At 39.4% G+C, this 27,089-nt stretch overlaps 1 protein-coding gene across 1 annotated transcript in view; it reads left to right on the top strand.

Annotated features, from left to right (window-relative positions):
- Positions 1–27,089, top strand: part of si:dkey-22o22.2 (neural-cadherin) — a 254,121-nt gene that overhangs the window by 191,990 nt on the left and 35,042 nt on the right. Inside the window, exons 17-20 of the mRNA XM_038272450.1 lie at positions 10,666–10,949; positions 18,654–19,283; positions 19,372–20,368; positions 23,682–23,775. Coding sequence (XP_038128378.1) covers positions 10,666–10,949; positions 18,654–19,283; positions 19,372–20,368; positions 23,682–23,775 — 2,005 coding nt within the window. The remainder of the gene's footprint in view (positions 1–10,665; positions 10,950–18,653; positions 19,284–19,371; positions 20,369–23,681; positions 23,776–27,089) is intronic.

Here is a 27,089-nt window from a genome sequence, read left to right as displayed (position 1 = left end):
TTGGTTCATAATTCTTATTAGTTAATCAGCCTCCCAGACCCTTCAGTTTGGATGTGTTGTTGCCCCTAACAACCCCACAGCTTTTCCTGTCACAGTCTCGCTGTCAGCACTTCACAATAAAAGCATAAATGAAACATAACATCCCAGACTGCTCCTAAAATGTTCTCTCTGCACAACTTTTGAATTAGTTTAGGGACACCATCAATCTTTGAAAAAAGCCCCAGAAGCAGTGAAAAAGTAGATCACTCTGGTTCATCCAGTGTCATTTAGTCATAAATGATGAGAAAAGCATATTCTAATGGGTAAGTGAGAGAGATTTTGAGAAAAACATGTTAAATCCCAAACAGATCCTTCTGTCTGACACTCGCAGTGCTGACTCAGCAGGGATTAGATTTAAGGTTTGACTTAATCCCAGTAAGACCACCATCTACCCACCAGTTAGGAGGATTTAAGGGGACGTTTGAGCCTGGATGGCTGTTTCTGCTGATCTTGGTCTCTGAGCTCCCAGGTGGTCCAAGCGGTGGAGAGTCGATGGATGTTTAAGTGATGTATGCAGTCAGTGGAGTGAGAAGAACAACAGAGATAAAGGATTAAGGATTGGAGATACTCAAATAGAGTTTGCCTCTATTTTAATCTTGTTTTGATTGATGATGAAGTTGAGGTTTTCAGAGATCAATCTTACCAGAATTGATAGAAAGTAACTGAAATAATTTGCTTAGACAGAAAAAGTCACGAGATGCAGTTGTTTTTTAAGGTTTTTCCAGAATAATTCCTGTTCAGTATTAAAAATAATTTAGATACATATAGGAAGAGGTGTATAAAGTAGTAAAAAAACAAAGTCTCTTGGTTATAAAGAAGGATAGTGAACCACAAACGCATATTATGCTCCAGAGGCGGATTCAGGGTCACTCAGGGTTTTCATTCACTAGAAGCTAATATAACGCTAAAAGAGCTTATTTTACTCTAAATGTGCGCATTCAACATCCCACAGGCACAATTCAGTGACCCAGAAGCGCAGCGTAGTTGAATCGTTTTGAAAGACAATAATTTTCTTAAAGTCATAGGGAATCGTTATATTTCTGAATTCTGAAGTGATGCCCGACTTTAAACAAGTGAATAAAGGGAATGTGATTGGTCGTTTATCAAGGGGGCGGGATTGTTTTGGCGAAAGTTCACAAGCAAGTTTGATTGTGGCCGGTTTATTTGAAGCATCCTGCTAACCAGTTAGCAACTTAGTGCTAGTAGGGTCCCAATGGGAAATTCCATGGGGACCAAGTAGCACTAAATTGGTGACTTAGAAACAACACTGTCAAGGAATGCTATGGACAGCGGAAACATGCAAGAGGAGGAGAGTTTAGTGTCGGAGGACTTGGATGAGTCTCCTCCGTCTTCCATTTTTTTATTTAGAGGAGGAAAGCGGGGACGAAGATGTTGTGGAAGAGGACGCCAGGGCGGCAGAAGCTTGGTTTGGTGTAGAAGGCTTCCAGCCGTACATGTTTGAGCCCTTGCCTCGCAACGCTGCCAGTTCTGTTAGCTCTACGCCTGCTGAAGACACAGACGTCCATCCCCGTGAACACTGGGACGGAACTCAATGGGAAAGGAAATGATTCTGATTTCTTATTTTTAGCGTTGCGTATATTAGCTGTGACATATGAATCAAGATGCTATGACCGAAAAAATTTGATTGACAGTTGACCGTTGATATATAATTGGCCGAATTTAGTTGTCCAAGCTGATGTATAAGAAACTGGCCTGCACAAGATAAAAAAAAACCCCCACAGATTTTAAGACAGGATTTTTTTTATTTTTATAAAAAATTTCTACATTTTGGGACAATATCGTTTCATTTATATACATGTTTAAGCCAGAATAAGTTGACATTTAAGTATGACTTCCCTACGACTTTGAACATCCCTGCAAACACAGAAAAAAAGAGTCCATTTTGGTTTGTCTCTGAGCACATTGGTTGGATGGTGACGTCATCGGAGCACAAACTGCCGTTTCACCTGCAAAAATCTGCACCAAAGTAGCACTGAAAAAGTCAACTTCAGAGATTATTAATAGAGGGGTGGTGATCTCTGTCTGTGCTTAAAAAATTATGTGTAATTCCCTCAAACAAAAGCAGCACAGTTATAATTTAATCGCATAAACCTGCAGTAACGAAGCACTTACAGCTTCCTGCAACTCAGCTGCACTTGTTTTTCACTGAATTATACGGGTGGGACATTCAATCCACGTTGGTGGTGTAAAATATGCCTGTAGTTCACTTTTGTCATAATTCTGACACTATACACATGAACCAAAAGCACACACACAAAAATAGTTTGATGTTGAAGGAATATGATGCATGATTCATTTAAAGAATGCAACATTTTTTAGTTAATTAATGTGTTCCACAACGTTTTGGATGATTAAATGAGTCATTTCAGGTCGAACAAAGGTTTTCTCGGCCGCCCTGGTGGTCTGTAGGGGAAATACCGTACTTGCAATTGCAGGAGCCCTCGGCCCGCACCCACAGGCTCAGAAGTGTCGTGCATCACGAGAGTTGGTCTTGCTTTACGGCGAGAACTGCTACACACCCCCAGTGAAAGGCATGCTCGTTGCTAGCGCAGTGGCGATATTTGTGCAGTTATCATGGTGAAACCAGCGAGAAAACAGCGAAATTTTCAAACTCGAAAAGTGGAACAAAATAGTCACTTACCGCAGTAGACATGGTGATTCGTTGCGTTCGCAAGTCTGCTAAGCTCAAAACAACCGCGCCTGGCTTGGCGCAGAAACCAGGAGAACAGCTGAGCATATTTACGACAGTGCACTTTTACTTTCACCCTCTGGGGGGAGCCTCGCTGGAAAATCAACACCGGTTGCATAGTATACCTTTAAGTCACAATAAAGTATTTTGAGAGTGTTATGAAATGAATCACTTTGTGTTTCACAGTCGTATAAAATCCCAATGAAATACGAGGAAATTTGTGGATGTAATGTGACATAATGGGAAACTGTTTAATGCTTTGAACAGTTGCACTAAGGGCAGTTGGTGGGTCTTAAACTACAGGAAGAACTTAGTAATCTTGCGCCTGTTGTGATTAAATTCAAGGCTGACTTCCCGGCGAGCCAATTTGTTTCCAGGCTTGAGGCTTCTCCCATATCCACTTGCTGATTCTGATGTAAATTGTGGATGCTTGTTTTCCTGAAGGTCACCAAAGGATGAAGAATCCGGCTCCTAAGCTGTACGCTGAGACCTGATGAGCTATAAAATGTACTGAAGGTTTTATCCTCCAGCTGTACTGTCACCTTGGCTTCCTCGGTGTATGTGGGTGGGTGGGTGCATGTTGTACATTATGAGCACAGTTTGTTGTTAAGCTGACAGGTGTTGAAGGACCAGTGACCTTTCAGCCCTGATATAAACTAGGTCCAACAAACACATTTGCAGCGGAAATACACACTGACACTTTAGTTTAAACTGCATTCATTTCAGCTTGATTCAGAGCTTGTTGGTATTAGAAGAGCTGAGGTGATGTAAGGGGCAGGTTTAGATTAGCCCTCTTCCTCCACCTCCCCTCCCCATAAAGCTGATTAGATGCAGTAGCTTTTGTCGCCCGCCGTGTTTTCTGGCTCAATTTGGTCCTCCTAGCGGAAAATGTGCAGAACTAAGAGTGTCGGGTAATGAGATCAAGAGGCTTTTTATCAGTTCTGCTGAGTTCAGTGTTTCAGTTAAGTGTCGCCTCGGGGGTTTTAGTAAACAGGTGCAAACATCTACGGCAGCAGTGAGGTGGAGTGATAATAAGGGAGGTTTGACTGGAAGCCACTGGTCGTTTCACGCTGACCAGAAGTCATGTCACCGTGCAAACACCTTCCATGAGGAGTGAGAAGAGACTCAAAAATTACTCCACACTGCTAAATGGTAAAAATTTCTTAAATTAGGTGTATTTACCCTTAATTTGAGTAGGTAAATGAGATAATTTGCCAATGGAATTTGTATTTTTACTTTGATAATATACTCTTGAAATAAGACAATGCAATTGTGTTTTCTTATTTTAAGTATAAATTGTCTTGTTCCATTGGCAAAATGTCCCTTTTACCTCCTCAATCCAAGAACAAATGAACTTATTTTAAGAAAAAAATTCTTATCTAGATTTAGATTTTTCCCAGAGTGATTAGTTAATCCATGCTAATTAATTACAAATTAATTTGACATGTTAATCAGCAAATTAAATGCATTCTAGCTTTTTTTTTTACAGTAGCAAATGCGACATTAGAATATCTAATAAATTGTTCCCTAAGATTTTGCCCATCCCAATTTATGGCAAATGAGGCACAAATGTCTATGCAGGATGGCAGAACTGGAGTTCTTCATCAAAATACCAAAGAAATCCTTTATATGTAAAAGGAATCAACACAGCAAAAAATATATGGATAATCTTTAAGCATAAGTTAACTAAGAAAAAACAGCTTTTCACAAAATAAATAAATACAGAAGACAAAGTCAGACAAAGAACTTAACTGAATTCGATGATAACTTTCAGGAGCTGTGCAGCAAAATGTCTCACAAAGAAACTAAATCTAACATCTCACTACTGGAATTTATACCTAGAAAAATACGTAACAGTCTGGATTCCCTGAATAAGTTTCCTCTTTGTCTCTTTTACTCTGAAATCTTACCATCTTCAGCTGTTGTTCTCTCAGTGGCCTCCTTCACCTGAGACCTTCCTGCTCTCTCTATCATTCTTCCTCCATTCTTATAGTCATTTCCTCCCTCATTAAATTACATAAAGCAATGCAATCGAAAATAAAAAAAGGTTTAAATAGTAAATTTGCTATTTCCTTCTTTTTTATAGTTCTACTTATTTTATTTCTTTCGTTTTTTTCATAATTTCGTTTTCCTGTATTATCAGATTTCAATTTTCTGTTTATGTTCTTTAAGTTTTTCTCTTTCAGGTGGAGTTTTTTTTTGAATAGTAAACCTGTTTTTTACTGTTCAAAGAAAGCCAGTAGTTTCATTTCACACTAATTTTGCAGCCTTGTTGAGGAGTCAGAGAAACTAACTGGATGGTGGTGCAGTTTTTAATGTTGCTGCCTTTCTGCACAGAGATTATAGATTGGATTCCTGCCTGAAACCTTTCTTTGTTGAAAGTTTTGAACTAAATCCACTCAATAAAACTGATTACTGTTTTAATGTTCGCTTTATTTTGTTTGAACTCTTTAACTAACTCTATGAGACAAACTTTTTACACAATGATTTCAAGGCTCTTACATGATATAATACTATCATTCACACTTGTCTCTTTCTTTCATTAAAAGCTTAAAAAAGTGTTATTTAAAGAAATATTGTTTTTTGTATTTGTAAGGTTGTTAAAGTTGCTACAGGTTGTTACAGTTAACCTGGATGATAGTGGACTCAGTTTTCCATTCAGTTTGAAATTAGAGAATAAATAAGGTGATATAACTGAATCACATTTCTGCAATCAGCTTCTCCTTTTTACAGGATTTTTCTTTTTTTTTGCGCAGTTTTAAAATGGAATGAAAGTTGCTAAAGTGAAGAGTTTAGTTTGTCAGAGTGTCGACCTGCAGTCAGGGCTCAGGGACAAATTTCCCCTCCGGTCCACCTCATGAGAAGCAGAGATCTGACCTTAATCTCAATTTTGGGTCCTCTGCTAGGCTGTGAATTAAATCAACCCTGTCCCCTGGTGTGTGTGTGTGTGCATGTGTGTGGTTGTGTATGCGTTAGGAGGGCAACACCATATGGCCAGGCTGATCATTAGGGAGGCCGCCGGAGGCTAAAAACCTCTGTAGCTACTCCCCTTACACACATTTACACGCTCTCCGGTTTACACACGCGCACCGAGCCGCTCGCTCAAATGTCACCGCAGATTGTGCTTCAAGGCTGTGACGGACCGGTGCACTTAAACTTTTCCTCAAAGACACAGAAGCGCACGCTCTCTCCAATGTAGTGATGAAGCTCTTCCATGTCTCTACAGATGGTGTTTGTCTCCTAAAGTCTCCTTGGTGCCGGTAAACAGAGAGCAGGCTGGACTCAGACAGACCTGCCTCTGGGCTATGAACATGCATCTGTGTGTGTGTTTACCTCATCCATTGGGTGTTTTTTCACTTTATCAGGAGGGTAGAAGAGAGGCCGATAGAGAAAATGAAAAAAAGGGATGGGGAGGAGAGTACATGGGAAAAGAGAGAGAAGAGAAAGCTGAAAGGAGAGATAAAAGGAAATACAAGATGTCAGGGGAGACATTGACAAAGGAAGGATGGCATGAGGATGGCAGGACTGTGAGGGGAGAAACAATAGAGGAGAAAAAGCTAAAAAGATTAGCTTTTAAAAAGGAGGATAGAAGAATAAACGTTACAAGAAATATAAATGTTAATAAGTGAGAAAAGAGTAGTGAAAAAAAAAGCAAAGTAAAGGACCCCAAAACGAGAGTAAAAGACCCAAAAAGGAGAGTAAAAGACCCACAAAATGAGAGAAAAAGATGAAAAAGAGAGAAAAAAAGAGTAAAATACCTAAAAACCAAAGCAATAGACCCAAAAATGAGAGTAAAAGATGAAAAAGAGAGAAAAAAAGAGAAAAAAAGAGTAAAAGACCTAAAAACCAAAGCAATAGACCCACAAAATGAGAGAAAAAGATGAAAAAGAGAGAAAAAAAAGAGTAAAAGACCTAAAAACCAAAGCAATAGACCCAAAAATGAGAATAAAAGACCCAAAACAGACAGTAAAAGACACACATAACGAGAGTAAAAGACCCAAAAGAGGGAGTAAAATACCCAAAGCAAAGGCTTGGAAGATAAGGAGAGAGCCAAGGCATCAAGACAAGAAACCAAGGACCAGTGGGAAGGCTGAGGGGGAAGTAATGCCACAAACGGAGAAAGCTAGTTTAATTCTTCTTTTATAGAATATCAATTTTTTTTTTTAAAAGAATCTAATCAGTATTACTTTTTTGTTATTAAATCGTGGCAATAGTTGAACTACACCATGAATCTAAACTTGTTTTATTGTGTAGGACTTTAAACTTTGATGACATTTGTCACAGACAATCATCAGGTTTTAAGCAGATTCTTATTCATCCGGATCAGCTGAAAATATATTAGCTTAATTAATTGTTTCATGAAAACGTGTCCCTCCAATGCTGTTTGATCCGAGGGTGGTCAGTAAAATCTTAAGTCAGAGCACCTCCAAGCACTTTATACTCCATTCCCAGACTCATGGTGGAGAGCTGTATTGTAGCCACATGTTGCCAGGGCCACAGTGACAGAAGCAGTGGTTAGATCATAACAACTTAAATGTCATGAGAGCCATGCTGGTGAAGATTCTCAGTCATCCAGGTCATGTTAATTCCAAAAAAGTAAAAACTGGACTTTGTTTCCAAGTTTGAAGACGTTTCACTTCCCATCCAGGAAGCTTTTTCTATTCAAAATGTCAGAATAAAGTTAAGTTTAAGGCTTTATAGAGTGGAACAAAAACAAAGCCTTGTTTTGGCTTAGAAAACATGCAAATTGAACCGGACGAATGGGTCCACCCCTTAGGAATGGGCAGTCATTTGGGTTCTCTTGTTAGCCTGCAATACTATAACCTGACTCCGCCAGATGGATTTGCTCCCCATATCCGTCTGGAAACCTTCCGTTGAAGTAATTTTGGGAAGGGGCGAAAATACTGGTTAGCTGATTGGCCTATGTTGGTGATAGACGGGCCAAATAAACCAATCAGATCAACAAAGCATATGACGTACTAACAAAGCGACGACGAAAACACAACCACAAGCCATGCACAAGCCAATTGATAGATCAAACTCTTGCCGAAACCAGTCAGGAGAAGAGCAAAACCATCTTTTCCTCTGAGAAAAGCCTCCAGAGCAGTGTTTTGCTCTTCTTTCAATGAAGAAATACTCTGTAATTCCGATCAAACTTGCTCGATAGCCACGCTAACGCTAGTTTCATCGGCTGAAGCCGCCATGTTCTTTAGACTGAACTGTCGCGCTTCTCGTTGCGTCACACCTCAACCCGCCTCAAAGCCAACGCTGATTGGACGTTCGTTTGGTGAACGGCTCCAAATTTTCTTTAATCGAGAGTCTCCAGACTGATTAGCGAGTGAAACCTTGAAAGCTCACAAGATCAGGATGGTCTCACGAGGCTAGCAATATTAGGGGTGGGGCTTGCAATGATAGAGGGAAGGAATTAACTCTATTGCTGCATTGTAGGTTTTTGAAAGCTGAAACCTGAGTCACCCCCTCTGTTAGGTAGTTTTTTCTTTCTTAACATAGATGGCTTCCTTCACTCCCCTCAAACATCTTTGTTTCTTTTCTGGAATGTTCACATTTTGGACAAAGAACTTTGAAAAAAAAAAAAAAAAGATATAAAGTCGCAGCATTACAGAGTAAAAAAAATCCAATATTTATCCCTATGACTATGGTGCGATTATTTTTTTTTTTTTCAGTTTAATTGTTTTTTTACTTGTCATATTGTGGCGTTTCAGGCATACCGTAAACAGCAGCTGTTTAAATTTACCAGGGCAGGTTTACAGTGTGATTTACGTTATGAAATACTGATTCATTGCAGCATTTTCATATTATAGTAACCTGTGTTGGTATGACCTTCAACGATCTGGAGAATGCAAAACACAAGGCGATAATTCTCAACAAAAAAAGCAATATCAGATTACCAAGAGAGCTCAGTCATACCTAATGACATCTGTTTGTCAAATGTCTGAACATAAATCAATCCATACGACCATTTCCAAGGTACATTCGAAGCAGCATCACAGGAGCACAGAAGGCGAGAGAGTTACTTGTTCTCACGAATCAATTCGAACACTTGATTGTCATTGTAAAAGTGTATAACAGTAATCAATGCATCCCTGTAGTTAAAAAAAACAAACACGCAATGAAAATGAACATTTAAAGATGCAGTGTTTGATCTTGTCAATACCTGATTGCAGGTTTTATTAAAACAAAGTAACCAGAGCGGCTTTCTCCCTGTACGAATGCACCTCAATTAGCTGCTATTATTTAAAACAGGCCTTAGGAAAAGTGTAGTTTGAAATAAGACATCTCCAAAATAAATGAGTATTCAAAGCCAGCTATGCTGCCACTTAGGCTACATTCACATTACAGCATTTTTTTTGGCCCATATGCGACCTTTATCTGATCTTTTCATGGCTGTCTGAACATCACAGATCCGATTTTTTTCCAATGCGACCTAGGCCACTTGGCTATGTGGTCCTGATTCCGATGCAAATCTGATCTTTTGAAATGCGACCTGTGTCTGAACGGCCAGGTTGCATTCATCCGACCTGAACAGCATTAATACCTGACAAAGGTCACTATTCTGGGTCTTGCTATGAAGAAGTGGCAAGAAAAACAACAACCATGGCAGACGATGATGCAGAGAGCACTATTTTGGTTTAACCATCTTGAAAAGAGTGTGTTTTTATGGTTTGGAAAGATCGCTAGATGCGCTCTGGCGCTACCATCCATGTTTACATCCATAAACAGAGCACACTGGTGGTGATGTCATTGCGTCCTCTACTGCGCATGCAGGACACTTGCGTTGTATGACTGTAGTTCACACAGGAGATTGTTAGGTTTGTTCAATGATGATTATAAAATTAATGTGTGCTTATGAAACATTTGTGCAAGGGGATGCTCCACTGTGTCTCATGATTCAGTCAGGAGACCATCCTGCCTTGTCATTCTAGTGCAGCATCCTGTCTTTACGAACTGATCAATCGTTCTGTCAGAACAATACTCTGTTTGTAACCATGTGTCATGTTCTGTTAATAAAACGCTCTGCGGAGGATGTCCGGTGGGAGACGGTGTGTTTGAGTCTGGGGTTCAAATGTCTCTCCTTCTGCAGAAGCCGTATGAAAAATCCCTTACTGTGTATTTCAGTTCTTCCTTTTACAAAAACCTACATTTTCTGAACCCAACAGAGATCACATACAAGTCGCATGTGTTTGGAAATGTGAACGGCAACGCAAAAAAATCGGATTTCACAAAAAAAAATCGGAATTGAGCATCAAGGCTAGAAGTGTGAACGTAGCCTGAGGTTCTTCTTTGGATTTAGGTGTGAACAAAAAGCTACAAAGTGCAAGACTGAAGCCTAAAACCCATTACAAATGACATTATAGAGAGTTTTTTTATTTATTGCGTAAGAAGACCTTCATTTTGAATCTGCAGGAAAATAATTTTAGCCAAGGTAAAATTCTCTAAAGTACTGGAAACAATATTTCCTTGAACAGGCCTGAGACAGACGAGACGTTGAGGCGAGAGCATCTAATGAGCCCCACATCTGTGATGTCATATCTGTTGCTTCTGTCCACATGGGCCATCGGTTCTTGGATTCCTCCTGCCATCAAAAATGTTCTCCTGTCAGCAATAAAAATGTTAAAGAGAGCTACATATAACTCAGGTTATTGTGTTTACGGTTGTTTTGTTTTTTGTTTTATCTCCCAAAGTGGGATTCAAAGGCATCAATCTAGATGGTTTTCAATGTGAGAATATTAATCTATTTAAAATCGTATACTTTTTTTATTGAAGGACACATCTGAATACAAAGATGACTAAATTTAACATGAGTTTCTGAGCAGGAAAAATAAGTGACAAAAGAAAAAAAAAGGAAAACAGTGAAACCAGCTAAAACTAACTGGGACTTTATGTCTTCCATTTAGGCGCCAATGCTAAGCTACGCTACCAGATAACCTCAGGAAACGCCATGGGGACCTTCGACGTGGAGCCAGAGGTGGGCACCATCTTCGTGGCTCAGCCTCTGGATTATGAGATGGAGCAGCACTACGAGCTGCGGCTGGTGGCTTCTGACGGGAAGTGGGAGAATGAGACGCTGGTGGTGGTTCAGGTGGTCAACCGCAACGACGAAGCGCCGGTGTTCAGTCAGACAGAGTATCACGCCTCTGTGATGGAGGAGCTCACTCAGTTTCCTGTTTTCATTCTGGAGGTCAGTGGATTTAACTTCTGGACTTAACTGAGGAGTTTTGTTATAACTCTCAATTTCTAAAGGGAGTTCAAATTTATGTATTTTCCCCTTGATTTGAGCAGGTAAGACAATTTCCCTATTTAATAAGATGATTTACATTTAGAATAAAAAATACTTAGCAACTTCTAAGAGAATAATATAATAATAAACCCACTGCATTTTTTTTATCTAAGTAAGTGATTTTTACTAAAAATAGATGCATTTTGCTTGAATGGAGCAGGAAAGTGAGACCCTTTGACAATAGAACAAAACAATTTATATTTAAAGTAAGAAAAAACTATTGCGTTGTCTTATTTCAAGTGCATATTATCTAATTATCTTATTTTAAGAGTAAAAAATACTCATTCCATTGGTAAATCATCTTATTTACCTGCCCAATTAAAGGTATATACACTTAATTTAAGAACTGTTGACTTATTTTAAGATCGTTCTTGCAATGTAATATCTAATTTTCATATTTCAATGGCAAAACTGCTTATTTCTTTGGCAGATTACCTTATTTATCTGCTCAGATTAAGAATGAAAACACTTTTTTAAAGACATTTCTACTAATATTTAGACAATTACTTTGCAGTATAAACCGAGATAAAAATTTATTTTACAGTTTAAATGGAGATAAATCAGCATAATCACAATAAAAAAGCCGACCAACTGAAGATGAGTCTTGTAAACATACCGATGGAAATATCGTGATAGAATCTAACTAACCTGACTCCGCCAGATGGATTTGCTCCGCATATCCATCTGGAAATATTCCGTTGAAGTAATTTTGGGAAGGGGCGAAAATACTGGTTAGCTGATTGGCCTATGTTGGTGATAGACGGGCCAAATAAACCAATCAGATCAACGAAGCATATGACGTACTAACAGAGCGACGACGAAGAGGAGCCAATTGATAGATCAAACTCTTGCCGAAACCAGTCGGGAGAAGAGCAAAAACATCGTTTCCTCTGAGAAAAGCCTCCAGAGCAGTGTTTTGCTCTTCTTTCAGTGAAGAAATACTCTGTAATTCCGATAAAACTTGCTCGATAGCCACGCTAATGCTAGTTTCATCGGCTGAAGCCGCTATGTTCTTTAGACTGAACTGTTGCGCTTCTCGTTGCGTCACACCTCAACCCGCCTCAAAGCCAACGCTGATTAGACGTTCGTTTGGTGAAAAGCTCCAAATGTTCTTTAACGGAGAGTCTCCAGACTGATGTGCGAGTGAAACCTTGAAAGCTCGCGAGATCAGGAGGGTCTCACGAGGCTAGCATCTAGCTGCTCAAAGAGGAAATACGCCACGTTGACGCAGGGCACACACGCACTCTCAAGTCAGCTTACCTCATTCAGAACAACTGGATCCTGATCAAGGGTTAACATATACTGCCCTTTCCAGTCGGATTACAGTTCACACTGGCATGCATAACACATTCATAGTCTGACTGGCTGTTCATCATGATTACTTATAGAAATGAAATATGAAAATGCAAAGTTTTCATTAAAGGCACATGGTCTGTGTGATCCAAAGAGTTGACGCATATGAGTTATATTTAATGACTTCCTTATATATGTCAGTATCAATGCTACAAGTGGGGCTAGCCTCTTGAAATACCGCCAATGCAATTTGGGAGATGACACACCGTTGTTGGACAGATCATTCGACCTGGAAAAACGTATGGCTCAACGGCCACAGGCTCTTATATAGTCATGGAGCTAAGGCTTTTCTTCTAGTATTTCTGCCTGCTCAACTACTCAATGCAAAAAAGGAAAATCTATACAAGTGTAATAAACTTGAATTCAGCATTTTGGTCTTAATACACTTGTTTTTCAATGCATTTTCTTAGTAAGACTGAATATTGTTAAGATTATTTGACTTGATTTAAGAAAATTCATTTTTTTCATCGTAACTAGATACTAAAACTAATTCTGAGCAGCTTTTTTCTTAAAATAGCACACATTGCGGACTGAGTCGCGTTAACATTTAGACTGTGAGTACATTTTTACTTGTTTCAAGACAATAAGACAATCCATATTAACCTGTTTTAAGAACTGACCCCATCTCAAGCCTGTTGTTTTGTGCTTGTTTTGAGCAATAATTGGTTGGAGGTTATTAAATTCTAAGCAATAATGACTAATAAATGAGAATACATTGCTTAAGATAAGAGAAAAAAAATCTTTACAAGTTAAAGATAAATAGATTTTTATACTTGATTTAAGTTTTTTTGGATGCTTAATACTTGGATATTATGTTCTTGTTTTAAGAAATCTTACCAAGTCTCATTTGCTTGCTGCACTGGCAGATTATTTTGCTCAAAATAAGCAATTATTCACTTAAAACACTATTTTTTTTCTTATTTTTTAGAAGGCATTTTTTGTTGTGCTGGTCATGGCAGAGGCAAAGAAAAAAGAGAAAACGTGAAAGGGATCGTGCATGAGGGAAAACAAGCGTCGATCTTGGAAAGGAGTTGATTCACTGGCTGAAAGAAGAAGCAAGATTTAAAATCAATTCTCTTTTTTCAATTTTATTAGGCTCAAAAGTTAATACTTTGCTCCTAGTACACAATCATATATCTTTATTATTTCAGATGTTTATTAGAAGCAAAATACAGGCAGTTACAGGTCTAGCGCCCCTAGTGGTCAAAAGTTACAAGGTGTGCCTTTAAGATTATGATTTGTTGAATTAGTAAACTATGAATGTAGCGTTTAAAACATTTTGAACTCAAAAAAAGATTGAGATTTTCTACAAAAAGACCAACTATGGCTTTAGTTCCAGTGCTGTAAACCTCTAAGCTGACTGGGTTTGAGTTTGTTTCACTCCAATTATAATGGAAATACGTCTGATTGATAAAGATTATAAGAAAGTTTAAATAAAAATTAAATAAAATGACAAGTGGAGTCTGTCTCTATCTCCCAATGCATTCTGGGACTCACTCGATCCTCTCGGTGACCTTATAAAGTATAAACCTCTATAGGAAGCGAGTGAATGTATGGGTCAATGGTGTAATAGATGTTTATAAAATGTTTTAAACAGGACTTTATTTCCTATGTTCATTCATTCAGTGAGAGAGGATCACTTTATGTCTTGGATAGTCAACATAATGTACAATATTGTTAAAATGTGAGTGTTTATATGAACAATATGGGAAAACGTATCAGGTTTTTACAGCAAAATCTAATAGCCTTAGATACGCTAAAACATGAGAGGTAAGTTAGCCTGGAGCAACGCCTCAACGGAGATTCGGTGTCAGTTCACTAACATGTAGCACATGTATGACAGATTTCGACACAAAAGCTGCTAAGAGAGGCTTTAAGGTGAAATATTAGGGTAAGGAAAATGAAGTAACCATCTGCAAAGTTTCCTCTAAAATGTTAAGGTTCGACCTCCTTCTCCCGTTGTTCCCTTCCACCTTTCGTCACACCTATCTCCCTAATTCACAATAATTTGCATGTGCTGCCAAGCTAAATGAGATTAAAAAGGTGGAAGCGGGGAGGGAAGAGAAATAATCTCTGACAGAGGCGCATGTGTCACAGAGTCCTCAACCTGGGCCTGCTTCCCCTCGCCTGCTGGAATTGATTTGATGTGCGTTTGGTTCCTCCCCGACGCTTCCAATAGTCTTACCGTCGCTCGATGGACGGGCCCTCCCTTCATCACACGCCACTCTCAGCCCTGTGTGCTAATACAATTCAGGAGATAGCGAACGGAAGAGAAAATCCAATTTGAAATGAATATTTTCTGACTTCACCTGTGCGGCTGCCTCCGCTGCGGTGCCGCCGCTGCTCATCTTCAATATTACGTACCTGCATCACGTTGTCAGGGAAGGCAAAGAGGCGACAGAGGGGAGGTGGCTGCAGAGAGGATGGGGAGGGAGGACTTCAAAGGCTTCAGTAAACAAACCCTCTGGTGACAAAAGGGGAGAAGAAAGGGTAAAAGCATACTTTTGCCTCGCCTTCGTCTGTGTCTATTAACTTTTAATTGCATTGTGTGTCTCTGTGACAGATGTGAGGGCTCGTCTTTTTGCCGCTGCTCTTGTCCCCTCGCTCAGGGAGATAGCAGGGAGGCAGGTTAATTAAGCAAACAGGACAAAGTAGCAGAGAAATGTTTATTCCTGTGTTGTGAAGTCCCAGCAGGGCAGGGCCAGCTGCTGCAATCACTTCCCGCTGCATGTCCTAGTTGCAGGGCTTGACATTTCCACACAGTAAAATAAAAAAAAAGCTATTTGACTGTTTTTATAAGAAATACGTAACATGCAAAGAACTGAAGATGGAAAAAGTTATTATTGAAGCTCAGTTTGTTAATTAAATTGGGAAGAAATGTCAAAATGGAGCGTCTGACCAGTTTGTCACCGTAAATGCCACTGTGCACAACAGTTAAAAGAAATACAGTAGGTCAAATAATAGAGTACTCTTTAGAGGTATATTACAATTATGCTGAACATGTTGTTTGAAGAGTAAGTAAGCCTGTTTAGTTTTGTCCATTTAGGTTCAAAATACACATCATTTTACTAGAATACTGTTTTAAAATAAAATGATTATTGGCAGGAATAAGAGCTGACATACGCTCCTTAACAGCTGTGAAGTCTAGAACGAAAGCTGCCAAACCAAAATGGTTTTAACATTTGGCGACAGATTCAGTTGTTGGTCACAATATGGTTTAACAGCTGTCAGTCATGTCCTGTGCTGTCAGTTTATCCCTGCACCAATAAACCGCTCGTCGAGCCCCTCATCCAGTTGGTTTAACAGCTGTTTTCTCACAGACCATACATCACAGTTTCTCTTTAAGCACCAGAAAGCAATCCTTCACCTTCGCAGAATCGTTTGGAATATCATTAAGATTGGTTTGTGTTTATTAAGCCAATTTACTACAAATATCTTAAGGCAAATTATGCAGATTTAAAGTCACTGTCATTCCAGTGTGATTAAACGTTGCAGTCACCAAACAGGCTTAAATCAGAGGCAAACAAACTCTGTTTTAGTTCTTTTTGGAGATATTTCCACACCTTATCCAGGACTTCAGTAACCTGACTCCGCCAGATGGATTTGCTCCGCATATCCATCTGGAAACCGTCCGTTGAAGTAATTTTGGGAAGGGGTGAAAATACTGGTTAGCTGATTGGCCTATGCTGGTGATAGACGGGCCAAATAAACCAATCAGATCAACGAAGCATATGACGTACGAACAGAGCGACGACGAAAACACAACCACAAGCCAGGCTACTCTTGCCGAAACCAGTCGGGAGAAGAGCAAAAACATCTTTTCCTCTGAGAAAAGCCTCCAGAGCAGTGTTTTGCTCTTCTTTCAGTGAAGAAATACTCTAATTCTGATAAAACTTGCTCGATAGACACGCTAACGCTAGTTTCATCGGCTGAAGCCGCCATGTTCTTTAGACTGAACTGTCGCGCTTCTCGTTGCGTCACACCTCAACCCGCCTCAAAGCCAACGCTGATTGGACGTTCGTTTGGTGAACGCCTCCAAATTTTCTTTAACGGAGAGTCTCCAGACTGATCTGCGAGTGAAACCTTGAAAGCTCGCGAGATCAGGATGGTCTCACGAGGCTAGGACTTCAGTTCTGTCGGCTGGCATCAGAGCAATTTGAAGTTGGGGCGATGTTGTTTTTGAGCACCTGGAGGTCGATAATCCAGAACACGCTCCAAATCAGATACAAACCAAAAACCCATCTTTCATTTTCTCAGGTTATTGGAGTCTGTCGATGTGTATAAGTTTTTTGTTCGATAGTCTGATGAGTGATGATTGTTTAACCTCTTTTGCATCAGTTTCAGGACAGAGTTGTAGCTCAGCCCTTAATCCCCAACCAGTAATAGGTTTCCTCTTTTAACAAACATGGCTTCCTTCTTCTCTCAAACTATCTGCTTTCTCTGTCCAAAATCTGTTTTGAACAGGCAAATAGTGTAGTGTGGCTTATTTTACTTCTCAAATTGCATTGAGTCGTTTGCATTGCATCAATCCCTTACTCTGAGCATGTATGGAGAGACAGTGGAAAGAAAAACTGGCCTCAAACAGAGAAATCCCCCATATAATCCTCCTCTCTGTGAACTGCCATCTGCCACGGCTGATGGATGGACAGCTGATCAATTCCAACATCCTTCTCTCTGGTAGCAAATGTGAATACAGCAGCGACCAGTTCCTTGGCTACTAAGAAAACTTAGCTGACTTTATGATGACACAAAGCAGGACGGTTCGGCTGTTATTAGAGGACTCAACACTGGAACAAACTTGTCATAAATGTGATTTAATAACTACAACCAAAACTGACATGAAAGCGATTCTTTGAATATATTCTTAATTAGGACTGCATAGGGCTGGGCGATATAGAAAAAAAGCTTATCGATAAAAAAAAAATGCATATTAATCGATATTGATAATTATTGAAAAGATTTGAAACCATATTTTATGTGCAGCTCTGCCCAAACACAAACTTCGAGTTAAATCTTTATTTAACCAACTTTTTTAACCATAACAGAATTGTTTTAAAGAAAAATAACTTAAGAGACCTGAGTTATGTTATTAAATACTGACAAAGAATAAACTAAAGTGACCAGAAAAGTGACCAAAATAAATATAACAAATAAATAAATGGTTCAGCTTAGTTTCCTGCTTTAACCTGAGTTATTACTTTGAAGTTTCTGGCCCCTCAGCATTTTTCTCTCAATTTTTAGAACTACGTGGGAAACTGCCCAGAACTGAAAATATATATATATTTTCCCGATGATTCGTCGGAGGAGAGCTGCGCCGGGGATTACACAGCTCGTACTCCTGCGGGTGTGAGCGGCTGAGATGATAAAAAAAAGTTGGTTGTGTTATCAGACTTGGTCTTCACTGGTTCCCTACACATTTTACAGATGACTGTGGTTTGTTTTTAGTCCGACTTGCCATGACCGAAATACTGCCAAACTAGCGAACTACAAAAACCCTTCTTTGGAACAATTTCCTCCGCCTCTCCTTGCTGCGACATCTTCATGTGCTCTGCGTTGTGGTTTGAGAGGGCGGGGCTTTGTGACGGCGTGCCTGGGTCCGCGATTGCGATTGGTTAGGAGGAAGTAGTGATTAGCATAAACCTACATGGTAGGCTACAATGAGAAGGAAGGAAAACTGCGTTTCTTTATCAAACTTTTATCGACTCTCTTTTTTTCTATTGCGCCACACGTCTATCGGTCGATATATATCGTTATTGAATTATCGCCCAGCCCTAGGACTGCAACTGATTATTTTGCAAATCGATTAATCTTTTGATAATTTTTTTAATTAATTGATTAATAATCAGATAGCAAAAAGGTTCCTTAAAAAGAGACTACAATGATTCTACTTGAGGAGTTCTGGATAAAGCATTTCTTAAATGTAAAATGTTTATATATTTTTTTCACAAATTTGGTATAATTGCTGCTCTCACCTAAAGGCATATTTTACAGTCTCTAAACTCAAGTTAATGATTAGTAAATTAGTTGACGATTATTTCAATAATCGATTAATCACGATTAATCGGATTAATTTATTTTAGCCCTATCCTAAATAGATGAAAACTGTCTACTTTCAATTGGTCTAGAAAACTCTAGGTTTGCCTCTGTTTAGTTGTAGCTTGACGTATTGTACAAGTTTGACGTATTGTAAAAGCCACATTTGCCCAAACTAACTTCTTTTTTGTTTCACCTTATTCCTGTTGGTTTTTGTAGGTGTCAGCAACAGATCCTGATCAGGAAGCCGACCAGACCGCCCTCCGTTACACCCTCCATGGCCAGGGTGCCGGTGGGGAGTTCACTATAGATGAACATACCGGAAGAATCTATGCTCAGCGTCGCTTGGACAGGGAGGAGCGCCCTGCCTGGAGATTCCTTGTTCTGGCCACAGACGAGGGGGGAATGGGCCTTACAGGATTCGCCGATGTGCTCTTAGAGGTCCAAGACATTAACGATAACCCCCCCTTCTTTCCCTGCCCAGCTCTAGTGGTAGACGGGTGTTTTGTTGGTCAAGTGCCTGAAAACTCACCAGCAGACACCTCCATCATGGAGATGCGTGCCATGGACCTTGATGACCCAAATGAAGGCCGGAATGCCTTGCTTACCTACAGCATCATCAAGAACATTCGCAATGAGATCAACCTCGACCTGTTCTCAATAAACGCCACTACAGGGACTATCTATACAGTTCTGCGTTCACCGGACCGGGAGACCGAGGACAAGTATCTGGTGGTGGTGGAGGCCCGGGATGGAGGTGGTTTGTCTGGGACGGGAACAGCCACCATTATGATTTCAGACGTAAATGACCACCCACCTATTTTTACTCAGAGGTCCTACTCCACCCAGGTGAGTGAAGCTTCCTATAGACATCTGTCATTCTATCACAATATTTACAGTAGTAGTCATAAATGAGGTATATTTATGTGTCTTCCAGATGAATGAGGACCTGGAGGTAAATAGTGAGGTTCTCGTTGTTTCTGCCACTGATAGAGACGAGGGTGAGAACGCTGTTGTTACGTTCAGCATTGTCGGCGGAGATGATGAAAGGAAGTTCTTTGTTGAAACAGACAAAGTAAACCGACGAGGCGTGATAAAACTTAAAAAGAAGGTTGACTTTGAGAAACACCATGAGAGGACTTTTAATCTGACCCTGAAGGCAGAAGATGCTGATTTTTACAGCCTGGCCTACTGTGTTGTCCAAATTGAAGACTCCAATGATCATGCTCCCGTCTTCTTTCCGCAATTCTATGAGTCCGCTGCCATGTCTGAAGACATTCCCGTGGGAACGATTGTTACTCAGGTTACTGCATCTGATCTGGACTCTGGCCAAAATGGCCGTTTCTCTTACAGCATTTCAAAAGAGTCTGACCCTTATAATCAGTTCCTGGTGGACCAGTCTGGTTGGGTAGTAGTTGCTAGTTCTCTGGACAGAGAGAAAATCTCCCAGCACAGGATAATGGTTCTTGCTACAGATGCTGGTGTACCAACCCTAACTGGCACCGCCATCGTTATGGTGACTGTACTTGATATAAACGACAATGGGCCTGAGTTCGAGGCTCCCTATAAACCTATTGTTTGGGAGAACACAGCAGCGCCACAGGCTGTTCAGATGAATGAAACCTCCATGCTTCTTCATGCCATCGACCGTGACACCTCAACTAACGGCAGCCCATTCTCCATCCGGCTCCTCCTGCTCACCTCCGACGCCACCAACTTTAATTTGACAGACTTTCGAAATGGCAGTGCGGCTATCACAGCTCTTCGCAGCTTTGATCGTGAGCGTCAAAAGGAGTACCGCCTTCCTATTCTCATGATTGACAGCGGATCTCCTCCAGTGAGCTCAACCAGCACGTTGACAGTTGTCATTGGTGACAGAAATGATCATCCACACTTACCTGGACACACCCACATTGTGGTCTACAGCTATGAAGGTATGTCTCACTTTGTTTTGCTTTTTTTAGATTTCATGTTTAACATTCCCAGATGACTTTAATTTATTTCTGAAGATCTTTTGCAGTGAGGTTGTATTTTTCTTCAGTTTGCAGAGGAGCTTCACACTGGTGAAGTTGTTAGGACTACATCTCTTGGATTCCAGTAACAGCAGGGACTTTTTAGAGTGGAATTTGTCTTTTCTCATGTATTCATGGTTTTTCTCTTGGTCTCCAATTTCCCCTAACTGTCTAATTGACTGCAGTTGTCCTATTTCTCTTTGTATCAGGTCTGTAATAGTGTTGCATGCTCAGAAGCTTTAGCTTTCACCTCAGTAAACACCAACTTTCATACTCAATACGAGTGCTGCTCCAGTCTTATCCCTCATAGAATCAAATGTATTTGATCCTAAATAGAATTACCGCATGAGGAGCTGATATAAACAGATATGTGCCATCTGCTGGCAAAGAACATTCCAAAAAAAGAAAATTAAAAACAATCCACTGGACTTTGTTTTCAAGTTTGAAGACGGTTTGCTTCAAATTTGGAAACAAAGTCCAGTGGGGGGTTAAAAATATTATTTTTGACCACTGAGTGTGGTCTCGAACCAATTTAACTTTGGTTTATGTCTAACTTGCAAGTATTCTCAGTAAATTGCTGCAAGAAATATCTTTTAAAGAAAAAAGTTCTGAGTACCTTCGAGAACAAACCAGCATTGTCTTTTTTTTAGTTTGAGTACATTTGTTTTTGGAGCCGATAACGTGGAATGAATTTTCCTCCATAATTGATTCAAGCAAAAAACATGTTTGTTTTTTTTAATGGAAATTTGGACAAAATGCAATCTAAAAATAAAACTTTGAAAGATATTTTTACCCAAAAATGCTTTTAACGTAACATGGCTGTTCTCGCCATTTTTTTTTTTCATTTCTTTTCAATTTCAGAATTTAAATTTAAAATATTTAAAAAGATTTACAATTTTTTTTAACATAATAAACCTGTAATGAATTATAGAAAAAAAAATGAAATTAAAAGTATTAAGTATAAAACTGTATTTAAAAATATAATTAATTCCAAATAAAATCTGAGAAAACAGCAAAGTTTTCAAACATTTATTTGTGGATACAAACTGTGTATTTTCACATTTCTATTTACAAAGCTTATTCTTTGCTTACAGCAATACTAGAACCAAATACACTCCATGTAATAAAGGCCGTGACATAAAGTAATTACATTCCTAGGTTTGGGATATGGATGTGTCAAACCCAGAATGCCTTGCAGGATATGTTCCTTTAAAAGCTATCAATGACAAAAAGTGATAATAACTTCAGTTGTTTGCAAAGTTTTGCAGTGTGTTCTGCATGGTTCTGCAATCATGTGTCTGGGGTAATGTCAGGTCTAAGCGCCTAGAACATCATATATATATATACAGGAAAAGAAAGAATGCACAGAGACAATTAATTTAGTTTACTCGCAAAGAGAGTAGGAAGAAAATGCGGAGTTTACAAATCTCCAATCCACTCTGCAGTCCCAGCGTTCTCCTCGCTATTTATTGAAGTCAGGGGATGTCCCTAATTACACAAGCTGAGGTTTAACTAAGGGAAAGGGAAACAAAATGATCTTACTTTAAACCTTAGCGCATATGTTAAAACAAAGCATGTGGTTGTTTTACAATTGAATTGTTCCAAGAACACATGTTTAGAAGAAACATGTGAGAGAGGATGTTCAGGCCTCTTTCACAACCCGTCCGTTGCATGACCTTTATCTGGAACAATCTTTAGCAAGATTTAATAAACAATGAATCACACATTATACATCATAATAGTTCATTAGTACACAACCCATTAAACACAAACGGAGTATAAATCAAATATTTCTAACAGATAACAACACCAGAGCAAATGACTTAAAAAAAGTTCAACAAGCTGGTAAAGAAGGCCGGCTCTGTTCTAGGAACCCCTCTAGAACCTCAGAAGATGATTTCACTAAGAAAGATTGTTCATAAAGTAAAGAACATTATGTAAAAAAGTGAGCATCCTCTTCATCAGATTGTTAAAAATTAACAGAGTGTCTTCTGTCAGAGGCTTCTACAGATCTGGTGCAAGTAAGACCTATATGCTTGTATGCTGATTTGACAAAGCAATGGTTTTAAACTGTTGGTTTCATTCACAAAGTCCCCAAGGCTATTTATCAGTAATAAAATTGGGGTTTCCACAGGTCCTCGAAATCCTTGAATTTTGTAAAATTGAAAAGATTTGTTAAAGGTCCAAGGATTGTTTTTTAATACAGTCATAGCTAGACACCTCTTCTTGAAATTCCTTTAATATTTGTTTAGGTTTGACTTATCACATGGATGAAGAGAAAGGATCCTTCCTGCCTACAGCTATAAATACCTATAATATCTTGTTGAAAAACTGCCCCTGGTTTACTGCAACATTTAATTTCCCTTTAGCTATTAATAAAGATCATTTTATTTGAATTTATTTTAATTTTATAACAGTTTCTAATGATGAATCCACTTAGCTGTTATGCATTTTTCCCCCCAATATTTTCTTAAACACAGCAGCAAAATATAAGCTCTTTGTCCTTATTGCATACTTTTTTTTTTTACCTTAGAGAGACTTTACAATAAGAGAGTGAACATTTTCCCCTCACTTATAATTGATTGTGCCAGTCGGGTATCTTCTGATCGCAGACCGCCTCCACTAATGTTTATGACGATTCCACCAGCACCTTCTGAGCCCTTTGTGCTCATGTTGCTAGAATTGTACATGACACAGTTGACTCTGCGCAGCCTCCTGCTGCGGCCCCATCACTTATTTAGCATTTCGTGCCATCTGTCAGCCCGCTTTAATTCACTGGAAAACTCGGGTTCTCTCTGTAATGTGTTTTTGTGAATTTCCTCTCTGGGGCTTTTCTCCATGAAAGGACATTAAACTTCTAATTCGAATCCACCCTGTACCTGGAAAGCATGTCATCAAGCAAACAATTAACTCCAGCTTTAGTTTGATAGCAACAGAAACAGGACGTCAGTTTAAAAGGCGACTCTTTTCATGGATAAAACGATTACACTGCTGCACTTAGCTCATTTTCTAGGAGCTGTGGAAAAACACTCTGGAAGTTATTCTAATGAGAGTCCTTCTTCCTGATGTGTTATTAAACCATAACCGTGGGTGCCGCTAAGGTGCACCTGTACCTTTAACTTCTAGGGAAGCTTTTATAATTCAGCCTTTACCCTGAATGTTCGGGCTCCACCTCAGGGATCCCTTATGTTTGCAATATTTTTAACAGTTTTCTTTCTATGTTACTCTCTGACAGGTATCCTCCCGACAACAGTTATTGGGCGTATTCAGTCCCCTGACCTTGATGACTGGAGTGAGAAGGTGTACCGTTTCCATGGCAAAACAACCAGGTAATTTGATCACATTTGGTAAAGCACTGAAATGAAATAAAAGTGCAGAAAAAATCAGTTTGTAAAAGATCCCCTATACAAATAATCACTGTTTTTTTTTTAAGTTGGTGCTAAAAAGTTAAGGATATCTGTTCCTGTTTGGCTGTGACTCCATCCTGGAGAGAAATATCAGCTGTGCTGCTGCCATCAACACCTTTGTTTATAGATGTTCGAGATCAGCCTGTTTTTTAGTGTAGTCCTGTTTCTCTTACTGTGACTGGCTGGATGTGCTCTCCTCATCCTCTGACAAGAGAGCTGGCTCGGAGCTCGTCTGCCTGGCTGTGTGTTTCCTGGATGGGGCCGCCTTTTACAGCTGCTTTTTGTATCTCTGCTTTTGTCTCCTTGAACCCCGGTCGGCCTCGGCAGATGGCCGCTCACACTGAGCCTGGATCTTCTGGAGGTTTCTTTCTGTTAAAAGGGAGTTTTTCCTCTCCACTGTCGCTACAAGCATGCTTAGTGTGAGGGATTGCTGAACAGTCAATGAGTCGATGCAATCAATTGGTTTTCTTTAGAAAACTTTGAATCAGTTTGACTGTATGATCTGGTGAACTGTGAAATATATAATTTCAATAAATAATTTTTTATAATATGAAAAATTAGTCACCAAGGCAATTTATTAGTAATGAAAACAGGATTGTAGGAGGTCCTTGAAATCCTTGAATTTTGTGGATTTGAAAAAAAAAGATTTGTTAAGATTTCTTTTTTACTACGGCCATAACTAGACAGCCGTCCTTGGAAATTCTTTAAAGACGTAGGGAAATCATATTTAAATGTCAAATCATTCTGGCTTAAAAATGTATTTAAATACATACTCAATACTCATTATCAGACGATATTTAAAAAAAAAAAATCCCGTCTTAAAATCTGTACAGGTTTTTTGTTATCTTATGCAGGCCAGTTAGTTATACTTCAGCTTGTACACCTAAATTTGGCCAATCATATATCAACGGTCATCTGTCAATCAAATTTTTCCGGTCATAGCATCTTGATTCATATGTTGCAGCTAATATAGAAATAGGAATTCAGAATCATTTCCCATTGAGTTGCGTCCCAGTGTTCACGGGGATGGACGTCTGTGTCTTCGGCAGGCGTAGAGCTAACAGAACTGGCAGCGTTGCGAGGCAAGGGCTCAAACATGTACGGCTGGAAGCCTTCTACACCAAACCAAGATTCTGCCGCCCTGGCGTCCTCTTCCACAACATCTTCGTCCCCGCTTTCCTCCTCTAAATAAAAAATGGATGACGGAGGAGACTCATCCATGACCTCCGACACTAAACTCTCCTCCTCTTGCATGTTTCCGCTGTCCATAGCGTTCCTTGACAGTGTCGTTTCTAAATCCCCAATTTAGTGCTACTTGGTCCCAATGGAATTTCCCATTGGGAACCTGCTAGCACTAAGTTGCTAACTGGTTAGCAAGATGCTTCCGAGAAACGGGCCACAACCAAACTGCTTGCGAACCTTCCGCCACAACAATCCCGCCCTCTTAATAAACAACCCATCACATTCACTTTATTCACTCGTGTAAAGTCGAGCTCCACTCGGAAGAATTCGGAAATGCAACGGTTGGAACGGCCGCTTCCCTACGACTTTAATGTTTGTACCGGTTTGATACATCACATGGAAGAAGACAATCATGTAGCGCAAGACTGAACACGACCACACCAAAGCAGATCTACACACATATAGGAAAGAGAGTACTTCCGCATAAAAAGCAAAAGCCATAAGCGCAGGGAAGGAACTTGCGTGTGATATACTGGGAGGTTTATGGTATTGAATCTGCACACATTAAACATAAAAAATGCGCATAGAGAGTAGTTTACCTTTGTGTGTAAATAAAACCTTATTAGTTTCCACAATTCTGACTTCATATAAATGTTCTTAGCTCATCTAAAGAAGTACAGGAAGATTTTTTTAAAGATAATCCTAGACTAAAACATTAACTTGGGAGTTTTTTCACCTTCCTTGCCATCCTTGTCACTGTGTCTTTTAGCAAAAAGATGTGGTGTCCTTGTTCATTTTAACTCTAATGGGTCTTACTAAAAAAGGATCCAAATTAGAGCAGGTGGCTGTTTTCTTGCAGCTTTTTCCTGACTAATGAAGATTAATGCAGACCTGCTTTAAAAGAACAACATATTCTCTTGTCCTGCATTTTTAGGAGTTGATTAAACATTGTGTCCCTGTAGGTAAACAGGAAGTCATTGAATTGCATATTAAATGCTTACAACAATTAAAGACTGAAGATTTCTAAATATTTTCTGTCTGACCTTAGGATACTAAGAGAATCTAAATTTTATTTCAATTAAGTTTACTTATATAGTGCCAATTCACAAGATATGTCATCTCAGGGCACTTTACAGAAAATTCAACCAGATCATACAGTCAAATTGATTCAAGGTTTGCTATCTAAGGAAAACCAGTTGGTTGCATCAACTCATTGAGTTAAAGGCAATCCCTCACACAAAGCATGCTTGTAGCGACAGTGGAGAGGAAAAACTCCCTTTTAACAGGAAGAAACTTCCAGCAGAACCAGGCTCAGTGTGAGCGGCCATCTGCCGAGGCCGACTGGGGTTCAAGGAGACAGAACCAGAGATACAAAAGGCAGCTGTAAAAAGCACCGCCCTCCAGGAAACACGCAGCCAGGCAGAAGAGCTCCGAGCCAGCTCCCATGTCAGAGGATGAAGAGAGCACATCCAGCCAGTCACAGTCGGAGATACAGGACTACACTGAAAAACAGGCCGATCTCCAACATCTATAACAAAGGTGTTGATGGCAGCAGCACAGCTGATATTTCTCTCCAGGATGGAGTCACAGCCAAACATGAACTTTATGCAAGTTTTTTTTTTAAGTAAATACATTCTGTGCAGCAAACTACAATTCAAAAAATTGTAATATGTAGGTTAAGTGAAGCAGTTTGCAAATAAAAGGAGATGATTTACTTTTAAAGGAAGTTAAAAAAAAAGCCCAATATGTTGTATTGAGTGCATAATCTTCAATTACCTTTTAGGAAGGTAATAATTATTCCATTGCAGATCATCTTATTTAGCTGCTGAAATTAGGGGGGAAATACTCTTGTTAAGCATATTTTTTCAAAATTTTTTGCAGTGTATAAGCAGCCACTTTATTCCTAACCTTTTCTTAACTGCTAAGCTCTACAAAATCAACGCCAAACAGAGAAGTGTGCAACTTTTAACACGAGAGCAGCAGTGTAGCAAGCAATTGCTTTTCTTATAAGTGTAAATTTGTAAAAAAAAAAAATTGTAAATTGTGGGGGAAAA

Source organism: Cyprinodon tularosa, unplaced genomic scaffold, assembly GCF_016077235.1.
Source record: "Cyprinodon tularosa strain WSP-4 unplaced genomic scaffold, ASM1607723v1 ctg83, whole genome shotgun sequence".
In the NCBI taxonomy this organism is placed as follows: Eukaryota; Metazoa; Chordata; class Actinopteri; order Cyprinodontiformes; family Cyprinodontidae; genus Cyprinodon; species Cyprinodon tularosa.
Note: the sequence above shows the minus strand (reverse complement) of the source record. Positions and strands in the feature narration are given on the sequence as shown.